Genomic DNA, 17,667 nt, shown 5'->3' with positions numbered 1-17,667 from the left:
CTCCAGGCCACATCCACCTGCTCCACCGGGGGCTCCTCCACGGGCTGCAGCGTGGAGATCTGCTCCATGTGGGACCCACGGGTGCAGGGGGACAGCCTGCTCCACCAGGGGCCTCTTCCAGGGGAACTGCTGCTTTGTGCCTGGAGCACCCGTTGCCCTCCTGCTGCACTGGCCTTGGGGGCTGCAGGGCTGCTTCTCACTTCTCACTCTTCCAGCTGCTTTTGCACAGCAGATTTTTTTTCCCTTCCTGAAATCTGCTCTCACAGAGGTGCAAACATTGCTTATTGGCTTGGCTCTGGGCAGTAGTGGGTCCTTTTTGAAGCCAGCTGAAACTGACCCTTATCTAACTTGGGGCAGCTTCTGGATTCTTCTCACAGAGGCCACCCATGCAGCCCTCTGCTACCAAAACCTTGCCACATAAACCCACTACATTCTGTTGTGGAGGCAACGAGCTCCCTAAAGGGCGATAGAAAGGTAGAGTTAATTCCTTAAACCATCAAAGCAAGATTAGTGTGAAGTTTTTCAGTGCTAATGACCTGTCAACCTTCTGCCAATAGCCAAAATTGTTTATAACAGGTGATGTTCTCCTTTGCAAGACTACACTTCCATACACGGGTGACATTGCCTCGTAATTTGAGAACTGCCACCTTGCTTCTGGTTGATGGGGTTAGAATAAATTAAACTGACCCCACCGTGAACAATAGCTCAGGGATTTCTTCCTCACTTATCATAGTTTTGCATAGTTTTCGGTGTGCCTTAGACTCAGCCATGCAACTCGACCCTTCCAAAGGGTGATGCAAGCAGTCTGTGCACTACCTCCTTCACCATTTGGGTGTGTTGTCATCTTGGTTCATCCAAACGTAGTCTATCATTTCTGCTTTCCTCTTTGATTACTTAGTGTCTGAGTTAGTATAACTTCCAGCAGAGGCTGTTGTTTGAAACAGTTTTGTCTTTAACATTGTATAAAATATACTTAATTGTTCAAAATAAAAAGAGACTATATAGAGAAAATCTAGGGGGGGTGCAGATATTTCTATTTCTGCCTGTATGCTTCTATTCATTTCAGACAGGGTAAATGTAAGCACTGATTTCAGGACATTATCAGGAAAGGAGTGTTGTACTTTTAAGAACGAATAATTGACTCCTGTCTCTTCTAGGTGATGTTATCAGAGATTGAACAAAAGGTCCTTTCTTTACTGGAAGATTGTGGAAACAGTGCAGGTCACCAACAAGAGACAGAGGCTCTTTCTCTGAAGCTGAAGGAAGTGAAGTGCAATTTGGAAAAGGTCCAGATGATGCTTCAAGACAAATACAATGAAGAGCAGGTAAAGCATATGAATGCCATGCAGAGCAAGAATAAGAGTCATGGTGTTTTAATGTGCTGTAGTAACAGAAGAGTTGGAGCTCACCACATGAAGCAAAGAAGGGAGAAGAGTCAATCAGAAATGTCAGACTTGCTATTATTTCAGTTTGCACTGCTGTATAATTATTTGTAGTTTGCAGTAAGTAGTGGGATTTGTAATGAGTCTTTGAGCAACATCTTTTCTTCTTTAAGTGCTCAGTTGGTTGAGATTTTGTGAGGAATATAGGAAAAGGATAAAAAGTTTGTAGGTTTTTTGTCCTTTATTTTTTTTAATGCCTTTGAAATGCCATGATGTTTGTTTGTAACATTATCACAGCTGAGGCCTTAAAGTAGTAACTCGCTCTTTGAAGAAAAAGTAAGTGGCACAGGCAGCGACTCAGCCAGCTTTCCAGTGCCATAGCCCCCCACATAGATCCAGACAGGATTCCTGCAATGGTGGCAAAACAGGTTGTCCTGTGAACCCCTTCTGTGCTTGACTTCTTTGCTGAATTTCCCAATGAATGAGACAGTAAATCCCAGCTTTAGAGCTAATTTGCACACTCTTGTGGAGTGCTGGAAGAGAACAATCTAAAAGGGAGCTGACAGGGCCCATGAGTGAGTTAGCACCGGTAAAGGCTCATGTTGAAATATCTCCATGAACACAGGCAGAAAATCGAGGTGCATAAATTGCACATCCCTATAATTTGGTCGTACAATAAGAATGGAGAGTTAGCATCAATTAATTTGCCAACAGGAGAAACAAAACAAAGCCTTGTAACTGCCAGGAAGGGAAATATTAGGATTTCTGCAGCAGGTTAGAACATAGCAAACTTTCAATAAATGGAACTGTACAGAATTTTTTGCAAGAGTAGCAACCGTGTTTGCACTGCAGATTCTGCGTACAAGTGGTCCAGGCCACTTCTCTGGACTGCACCAGCAGGTTCTGCTCTCTCATCAAGTCTGGAAGCCTTCCCAGAATGGATCTCTCTTTACAGATTCAAAACAGGGAAAGGACTGATCCAGAGTCCATCAAGGTCCTGCACTCAAATGGCTCCAGCGTGCCCCAGCTTGCCCTTGCTGAACAGCCATTCCTCCAGCACAATGGTTTCCAGCACCCACAGGTAATTCTTCTGTCTGGCCAATAGTTAGCCTGCTCTACATCTGCTGTGGCTTTATGGGAAAGCAACATATATTATTTGCTGCAATTTTCAGTGTGGGATCAAATCTTTCAAGGGCAGGTCACAGACACCCCTCTCCTCCACTATTAGGAGAGTTCATGAGAATGGAGAAAGGCTTCCAACCCCTGAAATCACAGATTTTTTTGTCCAAAATGTCTGTTAATGTTAAAAAGCTGGATGGTACCCTTGCATAATTTGTTTCTGACTGAGGGGTTTTGGTTCTGAAACTTCATCTCAGGCTGTAATATATTCTGTAAAAATACATGTTTTTAGAAAACTGTTTGTTTGGTAACATCAGATTTACATATAACCTGCTTGCTATTCTGATAGACATACTCATATTTTCTTTGCTAAATGAATTCATGTAAAATGTGATTGGAAAAGCACAATCGTCATTTCAGAGTAATACAGTGCACACAATTGATTTTACTGTTCATTCTGTTCTCTGTTCACAGGATCTGAAAGTAAAAGCAGCTGAGCAGAAAAACCTTATTGACTTCATTGAATCGTGCGTGGAAAAAATGCAGCTACAATTTGAGGACAGCATGACTCAGAAATTAGAACCAAGGTACAAAATAACAAAATCACTCCCCAGATTCAGTTATGTAAAACTGCCCAAACCAGCTGAAACTTTGCAGTGGCACCAGTGGTTCTTTGAAGGGACATGTGCCTTTAGATGAAAAATTTGCGGGAGCTGGGAGATTTCTGCAATCACCAGTCTAGAGAAATGGAGTCTCATTTATGTGACAACGTCCTTGATACTGGGCTGATGTCAGTGTTCAGTCAGTCTTGATATCAGGCAGGACTTACACCTGCCATAAACTGAAGCATTCCCAATCAGGCGAGCTGGGTATCTGTTCTCTGACATGCACTTGGTTGCACTCCATTTTGGGAGCATGAGCAATAGAAACTACTTTTATACAAGAAGTCTTACAAATCTAGTTTTGTTTATTCTACTTCAGTATTTGCCATTCTAATAATGTTTTCTGAATGCAGCAATGGAGAATCTGATCTAAAAAGCAAGCGGGCCGATCCCACCTTATCTCCAAAGGACCAAACGGGTAATAAATGGCAATATTTACAACAAGAGCTGTCATCAAAGATGAAATCTCCTCTCTACCAGCTTGTAGAACCTCAGGTCTGTTTAACTTCAGTAAAACTCTCTTAACGCTCTTTTTGCAGACTGTTGGTTGTGTTGAAGATAGCAATTAGGATATCTTCCTGCATCATCATTTCATGTCCCTTCTTCATCAGATAACTGAAATCTGTGCAAGTGCTCTCCAGAGGAAATTGTTAATGCATACTATTTTCATTGTTGTCTTTTAATTTTACTTTGAGGTAGATAATGACTCTGGAGCTGTGACTATTAAGTATAGTGTGGGAGCATGTAGGTGAATTGTAGTTAACGTTCAGACCTGATGTTACCTGCTTGATTCTTTCAAGGGAACTAGGAGAGTTAGCCAGCAAGCTCCCAGATGATTTTTGTGGATGTGGATCACGTCCCAGTTCTTGCAAGTGAGAACATTTTGGTCAAAACAAATCTCTGGCTTAAATTTTGTTCTTCAATTCACCATAACATTCTCTCTGACATATCAAAAGTTTTGCACTGCAACAAGGAAGTGCTATGTATTTATTTAGAACACACTGCAGAATTTTACTGTTTGGACAAAGTATAATTTCTTTTATTAGAGGTTTTGTTCACATTCAATTAGAATGTCTAGATTCTCTGTTCTCAGAAATTACTGCATTACATGGAAGAACATTGGTCACGTAAAAGGATGAATATCTGCTTTTATTCAGGCAAGAAAGACTTACACTGCAGCAGGGCTGCCTTAATGCAAACCCCATCCTGTAGCCCTTCAAGGTGGGAACCAGAGGCAGATTTTTCAGTCATACTCCCATCAGGACATAGCCTAACCAATTCATTGTTTCTAGCAAAAAGGGAACCCTGCTATTCAAGTGTTTTATACTAATGCTTTGGAACCTTTATTTTAATGCTTTTTAAAAGCAGTGTTATGTAGTTGCCCATAGCCCAATCTTCATTTGAGCTATTCACCTAATTGCAATGTTCTTTTTCGCAATGTTAGATTACAACGAAACTGAACATGCTGCCCCGGGGCATGTTTGCTAGTGCAGGAACCCCAACTGTCGAAGAACTGAAAACTTACACTGTCCAGCTGGGAGACCTAAGCCAAGAAGCAAATGTGGTGCATGCACAGGTAAATATGGCATGTTCTAGCACTGCAGAAACCAAAGGGATTCTGGACACAAGACACTGTTTGGGCACTGAGAACAAAGACAATCACTATTACAAATGGAGCATAGTAGTAGTATATAGTAGTATAGTTTTTGCATCAGTTATGGGGTATTATGTACAATCAGGGTAGCATTTTGAGAAGAAACATTTCAAGTTTCAACTATGATACTTCTGCCACCTGAATGCAAAGACATGCTAGTTTGGGTAATGATTATTCCTCAAACTGTGTTAAGTGAGGAGCCCATGAATTGATTTAAGTAAATCTGTAGTATTGGAACTGACAATGCAGATTGTGTTGTGCCTGTTCCTGAGATCAGAGTTCTGTAAAACCGTAACCACTCCTAATGCACAGAGGGTCACTCTCAGCTTTGGCCTTAGCAGCTCTGAGTATTGCATGCATGTAACTGTCTCATCCAGGACTGTCCCTCAGTATTTCATGAATTCCATTTTATTATTATTAGCCGACTAAACCTCGAACTTTAGACAAGCGAACAAATCTGAGCTGTGTCTTGGGTGAAAGTACTGAAAACTTCTGACTTGCCTTTACACAGGATAAAGTGGCAGAGGAAGTCTCTTCCAATTTGGACAGAAAATTGTTTGAGCTGCTTCTGGCGATCAGCCGGTGTTTGAATAATATGGAGGAGATGTTAAACACCTCAGTCCTCTCCACTGAAGAGGCAGCCGTGCAGCAGGTTCTTTATGAGGTAACTTCCCTAGAGCATCTGGGCAAGGAGGAACCCCAGTGGATTTCTGTTACAAAAAATATATATATGGCATGACATTTCCTTTCTGTTTTACTGGTATTACTCAGGACTAATACAACTGGGCTCTTTGGTGCATAGATTTGGGCCTGTTGTCTTTTAACAACAATTAGCAGCTTGAGTCCCAGTGCATTTTTACAGACAAGACTCCTTGGACAGAGACCATTTTCATTCATGTTATCTTTATTCCAACCCTTTAGACTCTTTCTATCGAGCTGCAAAAACTTCATGCTGATTTGAGTGATAAAAAGGACGATCTTTTAAAGTCTATTACCTGCGCTGGTGGGAGCACAGATGTGTTCTGTGAGTGCTTTAGCAACTTGCAGTCACGGCTGGAACAAACTCAAGCTGCTACTGCTTCAAGGAGCAATTCAATGAAAGCTGGGCTGGATCACAATAGCAATTATCAGGTACTCCACTGCCAAGTGCACATCTTGTTTCACAGCACCTGTTAGACATGTCAGTGTTAATGCATTTGAGTTACAAATGAGCCATCTATAATGCTCTTTCCTTTTTTTTTTTTTTTTTTGGTACTAAACAAACTTGTCTTGGTCTTTTAAGAAGCAAATTTATTTTGCTGTTTACAGTGCTGACTGCCTTAGAGGCCTTGTTCACAGTAGAAAATTTGCATGCAGAGAGGATAGAAGTAACTCGGGATCCTACGTATGCTAATGTACAGGCTAAAGCAAGTTTCTGTGGGAAAGGATTAGGCCGGGGAGGGGTTTGTATATTCTTTCTGCTACTTTGTGGACTCAGGACTGATCAGAGTTAGTATGGTGCCATAAACTCTGTTGTTCACAGAATATTTATTATCAGGGACAAGCTTCTTCCCTCTTGGTGTAATGTCTGGCACTGAGCTGCTTATGGCTATGCATTGGAGGTTGATTTAACACTTGGTATTTTCTGTTCCTTGAGATTGTGTGCCACAGTAACAGTAGCCATAGCTTTGTAAAGTTGCATTTCCTTTGTTGTTCTTCAGAAAAGCAGATAATGAAAAAGTTTTCTGTAGATTCTTGTGATGGACTAAATCTTCTAGCTATTGCTGAAAAATATTCAGATCAAGTATTCTTTCTGAAGAAAGGGAAGAATAACCTAGTCTTTGAAATACAGTTTCCACTGTTCATCAGAACTCCAGTGTGCTCATCATCTGCAAGTCAGGCTAGCTCTGTGCTGTTGAATAATAAAATAAGTCCTTTGAAGAGCACTGGGATATTGTCTCCAAACAGGAGCAGGGCTGGTCTTGCGATGTAGAATCCATTGAGTTCCATCAGTTGGCGGTAATGGGCTTATTTTCTCATTTTCAGAGGAGAAGAATTTGTTTCTCTATTAGTTTCACAGATTTTTACAGTCACAGAAGATCATTGTGACAGAGTAATCTCCTTTCTTATACTTCACAGACCAGAGAATTTCCCTCTCTAAATTACTTGTTTGAGTCTTTAATGTGTATTTTTTGGTTTGTTTTTTAAAGAGCAAAAGTGCTTTTGCTGTAAGAGGTAGCCATTTTGTTTGCTGTGTAATTTTGTCTATTTATTACTATACTCCTGATGTGTGATATACTTCTGATGTTTCTTTTGCAGAATGAAGTCAGACTACTCTATGATCAGTTAACTGAGAAAAAAGCTACTCTACAACAATGTTTGAATGCAATATGTGGCCATAATGTTTCTGAGCAGCTTCAGGTAATTTCATTCAAAGGAAAAGAAAAACTTACTAGCTAATGTTTCCAGATTTCTACAATTTACTAAGTTTCATATTTTCTAAAGTTTGAGTCTCACTTAGGTTTTAAGAATGGGGAAATGAGAGTTCAATATTTGCTACCCCTTTTTTCTTAATACATCCCAGTCCATAGTTGGACCTAATTCCACTCCTTCTGGCAGCCGGAGTGGAGGAACCAGTCTCTCCACAACCTCTTGGAGCAAATACACCCCACACTATAGCAGGGAAGAGAAAAAGCTACACAAAATACAGCACTTAACATGTTATGCCTTTTTATTTGCAAACCTCTAGCTTTTTGTCACGGGAATAGGACTGCAGTATTTATGTCCACTCATTCAGAGCACTTACAAGCACTTTATCTTAGTATGGCATTTGACCAGTTAAGATTTTCTGCAAAATTTGTAGGGGTTAGTAGAGAATTAAAAATGAGCAGACTGTATATCCTTCTGAGAATGGTCATGAGCCATCTATCTACTTGCTGGTGGAGCAAAGAGGGGTTCCCAAAACATTTTTGTTACAGGCTCATAACCGTGTTTACAGGCATGACTTTCTGCGAGGCTGAAAGCTATGCCCAGAACTTCTGAAGCCCCAGGTAGGAGCTGTTGCTTTAGGTATATCCTGTGAAATAACCTCTCTTGGAAAAGGAATGCCAGCAGTACATAACTTCCCTTCATTCAGACAGAACTTGTGCCAGTCCATCTCTGAGTGAATCTTTCCAATTCATGCAAGAAAATGGTATTTTCTGAGGCCATGATTCCTTTTAATAACTGCTGTAATGCATGTTGAATGTTGTACTGAGACACAAGACCTGAATTCTCTTCCTGATTGTGTCATGTAAACCCAATGAGCTGTGTCATGAACAGTCTTGTCTTATTTAGCTCATAAACTTGTTAGATTACTGTATGTCATTGTCAATTTATGAAGTGGTCACACAGCAGAGATCCTGCAGATCCCCTGGATCTGCTGCACAGCTAGTGATAATGTAAAGTCTAGAACAGAACTCTTTCTAATACCTCATTTTGTCTTTGATTTCAGAGAACTGATGCCTGTGCTTTGGAGCTGCAAAACTTTGAGAACCAAGTAGCAAAATTGAGAGGCTATGGGGAAAGATTTCAGTTACCTATCACCTTAATCCAGGAAGTTTATAAATTAGAGGTAAAAACACAGTACGGTTTCCACTTATTCAGCAAGGTTTGATCTTTCTGTGCAAGGTATTTTTAGCATCAAAAGACTGATAGTTATTTAGCGTTCTGGGTATGAGTGCTTGCTTTGTAATATTCATTTCTGTCCGAACTAAAATATGTTCATGTTGTAGGATGTTTTGGATGACATGTGGAGGATTCTGAAAGCAAAGTATGTGGAGCTGAATCCCCCTTCCATCAGTGAGAACCAGTATGAGGACTTACTTCGTGGGTTTGCAGAGTTAGTTGCTATTGGACAAGAGAAGGTTGCACAAGATGCAAAGCAGCTAACAAAAAGCAGGGTGGCTCTACAGTCTCACCTGGAAAATCACAAGGTATGGGATGCTAATCACAGTAGTGCTCAGATCAGCATAGCAGGAGCATTATTTTCTGTGACTGGTTTCTCACAACTGTCATGGAGAAGTATAATTCATAGGAGAGGGACTGGAGTACCTGCAGAAAACGATGAAAAGCTTTCAGTTGACCAAAATGGGACCTCTCTAAGAAGGACAGTTTATTACAACTAGTTTTCATAATAAATTAAGATTGGGATATCAGTTGTGCCAGTCTATTTAATACTACTGTTGTGGCTTACCTCAGAACGTATTGATGTGTGATGAAAATGCATGTCCTTCTGACTTTTGGTAATGAGATTGCTGAATCTGCTATATAGCAACTGAAAGCTGGGACTTTGCTTCCAGCATTCTGTGCCCTCATGATCTGATGGAGGAAACTTAGCTCTAACAGCTCTTTCCTGAAGGGAGGGTAGTTTAGATCCTGCCCTTGGCAATCTGGTGTCCCCTGTACCCAGCTGCTACATGTTTGATGGAAGATCCTAAGAATGCGCCTGCATCCTCACTCTTCTGCTGCTTGGCAAGAAGCCCTGGCCAATACTAATCACTGGGAGATGTCTCTGTCATGTCAATGTCTTGATTTAACTGCTTCACGTAGCTCAAGCTCCTTAAAGAATTTCTTCAGGATGCCAAGCACTGCAAATCACTACTCTGGAGTCATAGGAATGATGTTCTGTCATTTACTCAGAAACTGCCCTTAGCAGAGTAAAATGTTAGGAATTTATTTACAAAGGAAATCAAATATAGAATGTATTTGCACTCCAAATTTACACACATTGATTTACAAAAATAAAAGAAAACAGCAAGAGTAATTTTTCCTGCCGTAGTTATCAACACTTACCAGGATGCTCACAGGGTTACAGTCCTTAAGTGAAATTCTTGTACTAGATATTAGTTCTTAGTTAAGGTCTTGATTGAAGAGTATGATCTTGCATACTCAAAGATTTTTTTGTGGAAGAAAGTATCTTACTGAGATTCATCCCTTTCCTGGGGGCTCAGCTGAGCCATAACTAAATCAAACTGTTACCTTGCAGTTATCCCAAAATATTTATGTGCCCTACCTAATACTTCTGATCAAACCCTTGATGCTTGGAGTCATCTCCCATCTAACTGAAACAAACTGAATAATGGCTATCTGAAGATGATGATAATTACCTCACACTACATTCAACTTGTGTATAGTTAAAACTTCCTTCATCGTTTTCCTCCAGCATAAATGTATAAATGTATAAATGTAGAGATTTTTTTTATTATTATTTATTTATATAAATGTATAAATGAAAGTAATCTGTGCAAATCATCACTGGTTATTGACTGACTGTAAAATCATCAGTAACTGCCCATCTTGCGTTGATGCAGAGTTTGAGTAAGAGGGTTCCTGTTCCCAGCTTTGAGAGGCCCTGAAGCTGGCTGCTCTTCTCAGTGAGTCTTCTCTACCTTCTCCATAATCCTGCATGATTTCTCTTAAAGAGACGGCTTTAACTTGTTTTTTCAGGACTTTTTCCACAACCTCATGACCCACATGGCTTTCATGCAAGCATTTTCCGAGAAAGTGTCTCCCTCCATCCTACAGAAGAGAGAAAAATTCTGGAGAGAGCTGGTGAATGAAGTCAGATTGTTGGAGCAGAAGGCCAGTCAGTATGGTATACACTTAGAGAGCCTGTTAAAGGTAACGAGCCAAAGAAACCCAGAGTAAAAGCTGGGGGGAAAGAGGAGACAGATTGAATATAGGGGAAGCCTTTCCATACCTGTGATTCTTTGGGTGGAAGTAGTTCTCCTTTCATATCTCCATTGAATGGCGACTTGTTCTGTGCGTATCAGTAAACTGGCTATTTCTTTTAAAAAACTCTGAAAGCGGACATTTCAATCCATTACTCTGATGTGGGTGGGACTTTGACTTGCAGTAATTTTGGAGTGCCTGGGCTGACAGTAGAGCCTTTTAGGATGTAAAAATACAAGTACTGCTTAAAAATAAAATCTGAAAAATGATTTTAAAACATGCCTAAAGAATAAAAAATTAAGTATACCTCTATAAAATTTGAAATCTTGAAGATATTCATTGAATTATTTCATAGCTGCATTTTCTAAATATTGTGGTAAAATCACGTCTCACTTTAATATTTCCATATTATTTCACATTTATCAGTTTACACGTTCTGTTTCATTGAAACAAGAGCTACTGATGCTAGAATAAGTATTAAAGTCTCGGTCTGATGTAGCAAAAATGCAGAGACAGATATGTGTTATATTAATGATGCAATGTATTTTTTTAGGAATGGACAGAATTTGATGATGAATGCCTAGCTTTCAGTAAGGAGTTAGAGGCAGTTAACTCTACATTGCCATCTGTGAACTTGGTTGAAGAAACAGAAGAAAGATTAATAGAAAGGATTGCACTTCTCCAGGTATTGATGTGTCTGCATGTCTGACTGGTTTTCTTTGTGGATCTTTAGGCCTAGAAAGAAAGATTAATTAGAAATGAGGAGATGCCAGTTTGCAGGGCACTGTTTCCTTGGTGTCCATGTCTGTGTGTGGATGCATGCTGAAAATTTCCATGTTCCTTTTAAAAGTAATGAGGGATTGGGCAGCTAATTTCAGCCAGGGTCTGTAAGTTCATCTAAGTAGGAGTAATGACTATAGCTACTTTGGAACTTGGTCTTAAATGCAAATCTTTGGGAATGGTCCGTAAAGGCAGAGCAGCGTGAAAAGATGGCACACGGGCTACATGAGTCACAAGGACAGCCAGGAGCTTTGGGGTGAACGCAGAGCCACTTCTCTGTAATTCCAGGAATGATCATCTTGCTATGATGTAAAACCTGTGGAAGAGGAGAATCAAGCCAGTGCCTTCAAATATTTGTAGACCCGGTTGCAATAGAAGGTCTACTGATTTTAACAGCTCCTTCTAAAATTCTGACTATTCAAAATGAAATATCCTGATTTCCCTCTGATCAAAGAGAATAAATTCCTTTTGCAGAGAATGGCAAATAGGCTACTGGCTTGTTCCCAGCTGCATCTCTGATGGAAGAGCTATATCTTTATTTAGAATATCAAGTCCAGTTTGAAACATTTTATCTATCTTTGAAACATATAAAGATATAAAAACAATCTTTATGGTTGTTTCATAAAATTAAGAAGAAATAGTATTCAATAAAGTGATGTATCCTTAGAGTGATTTGCATTCTTCAGAGATTTGACCTTTTATGTCTTCAGAGGACCTGGTCTATTACCCCCAACAACTTCTTTCAAAACTTTGGCAATGTTTTAAAAATAGGATAGAGACAGAAGCCCTACTAAGAACAGGAGGGTAATAATTTTCTGCTGGGGACAGTCATATGTTCAGACAATGCAGCCAGGTCTGATAGATACGGTTCATCCATAGCCTGAAGTTTATGTGTGTCAAAAAGGCACAGAAAATCATATCAATCGTTCTGATTAATTCATAAAATTATGTTGAGATCTCTTTTGATCTATCGAGAGGGAACTGAAAAAAATAAGCTGTATCCCTTTTACATGTAATGAAGTACAGATTGCTTCATAATGGAAAACAAAATACATGGCAGAGGAAATGTGAGGTTAAGATGTTAGAACAAGTGGTATGTATTCTGCTAGCCATGTTTTTGATTTTTAAAATGTTATTGTTTTGCAAACTTCCCATATTCTGATAGCAAATCAAAAGCAGTGTTGATGGAAAGCATGCCCGGCTATACCAGATGGTGAAAGAAGGGAAGAAATTGCTGACTGCAGTGAGCTGTCCAGAAATCACAAGTCAGATTCGGAAGCTGGAAGAGCAGTGGTTGTCCTTAACCAAAAAAATTGGCAATGAACTACACAGACTTCAAACATTACTCCAACTCTTGGTCAGGTGGGTTATAACTCAGAAAGCAATTTGAGATATCAGCTAGAAATTGATTTGTAACCTTCTATAGTTGCATTTTCTAAATATTGATATAAAATTAATAAATGTTATACTGCCTTTCACTTAAAACTCAAAAAAAAAAGCAGTAGTGATCAGAAAAGTGGTATTGTATTACATAGCTGATCTTCTTGCACTTGCTTCACTTCCCATTTAGTTTTGTGGGAATGCTGTTTTGATTGCTGTCATTGCAAAGTAATGTATCTAGGTGAGTTAGCTGCATCATGCTGCAGTTCCTATACTGAAAGTGTTAACAGAAGCTCTGACCATGCTGCCCTAAGCATTTTTGCTATGAATGCAAGTGAGCCTTTATTCCCATACAAAGGCATAGTGTGCCACTCTGCATGTACACTATTCCCCTTATAAACTCTCAAGACCTGGTAGAAATGCTGCCTCACCCTGCTGTTTTGAGCTCCCTGAAGGGGAAAGACCCAAGTATGCTCTGTGCTTTCACAAGGCCCAAACCAACTGTCGGTGCAGTCCTGGCAGTTCAGGTGGAGGCAGTCTGGAGCTTTACAACCCCATCCACCAGGCGATGTACCAAGCACAGCTCTCCCTGCACCCAGTCTTTGTGCTCTGAGCTCAATCTGGCTGGATCAGTAGTGGAGATAGAGCATTCCTGGATTTATTGGTCCTGCTGGGTATTCTATCTGCACTATATCTTGCAGTATGTGCAAGTGATTTTGACTACCAGCAAAACTGTTTTCACCCATGTGAGTTTGTCCTAACAACTGCTGGGTGAATATGGAAAGAGGATGTTTTCAGAACGAGCAGACCAACTGAAAAGTGCTGCTAGGGACAGACTCTTGTGTATCTGCAGCAGAACTGCTGTGTTGCACATCAGCCCATGCTGGTGCTGTGCTCCTGTAAGAGTTATGTAGCTGCATAGATGTCAGAATGCCTTCTCACAGAGAGGACAACTTGGAGGATGAGAAAGGTCGCCCAGACTCAGATAGGCGATAAATGTTTGTGTGTTTTGTTTTCTCCTTTTAGCTACAACAGAGACTCAGAGGAATTAATGAAATGGCTGGATTCTGCTCAGCAGAGAATGAATTTTTGGAAGGAGCAGTCTCTCAGTGTGTCACAAGACCTTACCACCATCAGGGATAACATCAACAGCTTGTTTGTAAGTCTGTTATCCTACCAGGTTGAGATGATATAGCATGACTGCCAACGAAAATGACCATTTTTATTTTTATTTTTATTTTTGTTTTTATTTTTATTTTATTTTATTTTTTTTGTATTTGCCATGAGCTACCTAGAAGCTGCCTGCAGAATACGACACAGAATGGCTGCATGCCCCAAAGACACTCCATTATACCTGGGTGGGGAACCGGGAGGATGGGAGGCCACAAAAAAACTTCTTTCAGATAGTTAGGCCAGCTAGAGTGCATAAATCAGAATGGGATCCTCTCATAGAGAGTTCCCAGTTGCAACATATCACAGCCCAGCCAGGATCTCTTATGCATGCGTAGCATAATAGCATGGTTTCCTCTTGCTCCTGATACCAAATACCGGATACAGCAGTTCAGCCCAGCTGATGGGCCATTTACCAGCGGAGGTGGACTCAAGGAGCAGGAATGAAGTGGATAGGTCTGTGGGGTTGGTCAGCCAAAGTCAGGGAAGAGAAACCCTACAAAAAAGCAGATTATGAATTGCATTTCATGTCTTTGCCTGCTCTCTGGTGCTGTGCTCCCCTCGTATGACTAGCCAGGAGGTTGAGCCCCAGTGTGAGACCTGACAGAGGGAGTCTTGCACAGTGGGAAAGCAAAGCATTGTGAAAGATGGACAGGTAGGTGTGAGCTGGACAGAGATATGAGGACTGAGGTTGTGTGAAGTGGAGATGGGGATATTCCCAATCCCCATGGAGCAAGCAAGAGGTAGTATTCATCATTGTATCTAGATGAGCAGAAAAGGGCCTTACAGAACGTGTTGAGTTTAGGTTTTCTGAACTTTACAAACTTGCTAAAATCCATTTGTTGAAATAGTTCATCCCGTGACTTGAAAACCTGGTTTGTCTTCTTTATTTAAATAGATGTATAAATATTTATCCTCTCTTAAAATTCTCCCATGCACCTCAGACATTCTCTAAGGAAGTCGATGAAAAATCTTCCCTGAAGTCATCTGTGGTGAGCACTGCCAACCAGCTCTTTCATGTGAAGCAAGCTGATACTGCAGCACTTAGGTCATCTTTGGCAAAGTTCGAGCAAAAATGGGGAGAGCTGATTACACAGCTCCCAGCTATCCAAGAAAAGCTCCACCAGGTGAGGAGAAACTGCTGCCATCTCTGAGTTCAAGCTAAATAATTTATTTAAAATGTTGCTACCAGCATTCAGTTGGCTGCTGTATAAGATCTGCAAAGCACCTCTTTCTTAATTAGCTGTCTTGCTTTCAGAATATCCCCAACATTATACTGCAGTTTAATTATTGCAGTGTTCTTCCTATGCTGTTATGCACATATCTATCATCTCTACAGTTTTTATATGAAAGTCCATTACAATTAGAAATAGTTTTATTTCAAATTTCTGAGTTCTCTAACTTTTTTAAATTGAAGTCATATCCCCCTCTGGAGCACAGAGCTCACTTTCAAGTTCATACCCTGATAATTGCAATTATAATGTCTGAGCCCTCCTAAAAATACAGATGTCATCTTCCTTGATATTTCTAAGAAGCAGAATGTGGAGGATTCATTATATGCTTTACCCCTAGCTTCAGATGGAAAAACTTTCTTCGCGAGAAGCTATTGCTGAACTAATGACCTGGCTGGACCATGTGGAACAGAAGGGGCACGAAGAACCAGTAAATTCACAAAGCAGTGCTGCCCATGTCAGAAGTCTCCTTCAGAAGTGCAAGGTAATGGGAAGCTGAAAGTCCAGGGTTAGCTTGTTACTCTTTTGCTGTCACAAGCACGGAAGCAGCCTATAGGCACTGTTACATCCTTACCCTTGCACTGAGGAGGGTTCCCCAAACAGCCTCAAAGGTGCTTTAACATCTTCCATTATAAAACCCTTTTGTTTCCATGCCACACAAAATGCTGTCTGCCCTATGACATAGCTACTGGCAGCTGTGCTGTATTCTCCGTTTCCTCATTCCATCCCATCTGTCTCACTCATTCTCTCTCTTACATTCAGGTTACTAGATGTGTTGAGTAGGAAAACTCTGCTTACTTAAGAAGCTAGTCTCTGTATTTGTGCTGTGTTTTAGTCTGCGTTTTCAACAAGGAATACCTCATAATTTTGGATCTACACAGTCAGCATCCATTTAGCCAGAGAACAAGGATTTTGAATATTATGTTTCATCAAAAGAAATAATCTGCTAGGAAAGAGAAACCACATGAATGTCTCTGCAGAGATGCTGAAGCAGGCTGTTGGCTCTGTTTAGATGCTGAAGCTCCAATGGCAGAGGCTTATTGCTCCAACCACAGGAAGGGTTCAAGCCATTCTTGTACCTCTGTAGATGTCCAGGAGCCGAACCTCAAGGCACAAATCCCTACAGAGATCTATTTTGCTCTGGCCTTGCAGAGCTACCAAATGGTTCTCTGAGCTTAGACTGTACAGGAGTTCCCAGCCTGTGATGGCTGTGGTTCTCAGATGCTTTTATACTGCACATAATGCAGGTGTGTATTATACAAAAAGTATACATTTCTTTCAAAGTACCTTAGTTTAGCAGATATTTAGCTTTTTTTTTTTTCATTATCAGTTATTTTTGGAAGTTGGAACATGTTGAGGTTCTGCTTTTAACCCTTTGGATATTTAGAGATCAGTTTGTAGATGTGACTTCTGCACTTGTCAGCAATGTAGGGATGTACAGGGTCACAAATTCCCACAAGCAAGCAGCTAAGGCTGTACCTCTACTGTAGTTTTGCCTGGTGGATTTTTTGGGTACCACTAGATACAATGAAGAGCTCTTCCCTTCACCCATCTCCCTGCCCTAAAAGACCTTCAAAAAAATAAAAACGCATTCCTTTATGTTGTTTTCACTGCGTGCATAGCTTCTGGCTTGTCTCTACAGGCAAGGCCACTGCTACTGGAGGACACTTTCTTCCCAGGTATTCTGATATTTTGTTCTGATATCAATTACTCTGATTAAGGAGCACAAGCTCTTATTGCACCATGCTTTTATGAGTCTCAGGAGCGTAGAAAGGCCTTGGTGTTAGCCTAATCTGGACCCGTGGCAGTGTGATGGTATTGTCTAATGGATAAAATACTGGGTCTGGTACCCCTAGGTTTCATTCCTGCCCTGGCATTAGCTTCCTCTCATCTTGAGCTACCCATGTAATGTAGTGATTTCCTGCAAAAGTTTCAGTGAATGGAAGTAGCTACAAAATATAGAAGGTAAAAATGGAGAATCATTCCTACAGCCATGTCTGGTCAGATCCATTTCAGAAAAATAATTTAGGCCATGGATCAGAATAATAAGCCATGAATGTCTCATAACTTTGCCTCGAAGCATCATTGGAACTGATCAGGTTAAAACTGCTGAACTAATTGTTTTATGCTTTTGTTTTGTTTTGTTTGTTTGTTTGTTTGTTTTTAAATCCCTCCAGGAATATATGATGGAAATGAACTTTAAACAGTGGATGGTAGATTTTGTTAACCAGTCACTCCTGCAAATGAGCACTTGTGATGTGGAAAGTAAGCGGTACGAAAGGACGGAATTTGCTGAGTGTCTCGGAGAGATGAACTTGAGGTGGCACAGGCTGCAGGCTTCTCTGAGCAGAAAGGTTTGATTGTATTTCATTGCTTTCTCTCTTGCAACTCTGATCTTGCCAGTGCCAGTGCTCTGTATTTGGCAAGCAGCCTTTCTCCCTGAGTCTGAAAGCACTGTTGAACACAGTGAGGCTCCCTGTGCTCTCTGCTGTTTGGCCATCGTGCTGTCTCATGGGAAGCCTGTGGAGCAGTCTGGTGCATCAGCTACCAGGTAGCGTCTGAGTATCTAAACCTCTGTAAGGTCTGGAAGAGCAAAC

The 17,667-nt window shown here is 40.6% G+C and overlaps 1 protein-coding gene across 1 annotated transcript in view; it reads left to right on the top strand.

The window, feature by feature from the left end:
- SYNE2 (spectrin repeat containing nuclear envelope protein 2) overlaps positions 1 to 17,667 on the top strand; it is a 182,192-nt gene that overhangs the window by 109,690 nt on the left and 54,835 nt on the right. The window contains 17 exon segments of the mRNA XM_066998468.1: positions 1,158 to 1,325; positions 2,338 to 2,463; positions 2,976 to 3,088; positions 3,517 to 3,658; positions 4,608 to 4,739; positions 5,329 to 5,481; positions 5,739 to 5,948; positions 7,116 to 7,217; positions 8,290 to 8,409; positions 8,570 to 8,770; positions 10,284 to 10,457; positions 11,062 to 11,193; positions 12,454 to 12,650; positions 13,695 to 13,827; positions 14,783 to 14,965; positions 15,411 to 15,554; positions 17,248 to 17,424. Of these exon segments, the coding sequence (XP_066854569.1) occupies positions 1,158 to 1,325; positions 2,338 to 2,463; positions 2,976 to 3,088; positions 3,517 to 3,658; positions 4,608 to 4,739; positions 5,329 to 5,481; positions 5,739 to 5,948; positions 7,116 to 7,217; positions 8,290 to 8,409; positions 8,570 to 8,770; positions 10,284 to 10,457; positions 11,062 to 11,193; positions 12,454 to 12,650; positions 13,695 to 13,827; positions 14,783 to 14,965; positions 15,411 to 15,554; positions 17,248 to 17,424 (2,607 nt within the window).

The sequence above is a fragment of the Anser cygnoides genome, chromosome 5 (genome assembly GCF_040182565.1).
Source record: "Anser cygnoides isolate HZ-2024a breed goose chromosome 5, Taihu_goose_T2T_genome, whole genome shotgun sequence".
Lineage (NCBI taxonomy): Eukaryota > Metazoa > Chordata > Aves > Anseriformes > Anatidae > Anser > Anser cygnoides.
The sequence above is the reverse complement of the archived record's forward strand: the minus strand, read 5'-3'. Positions and strand labels throughout refer to the sequence as shown.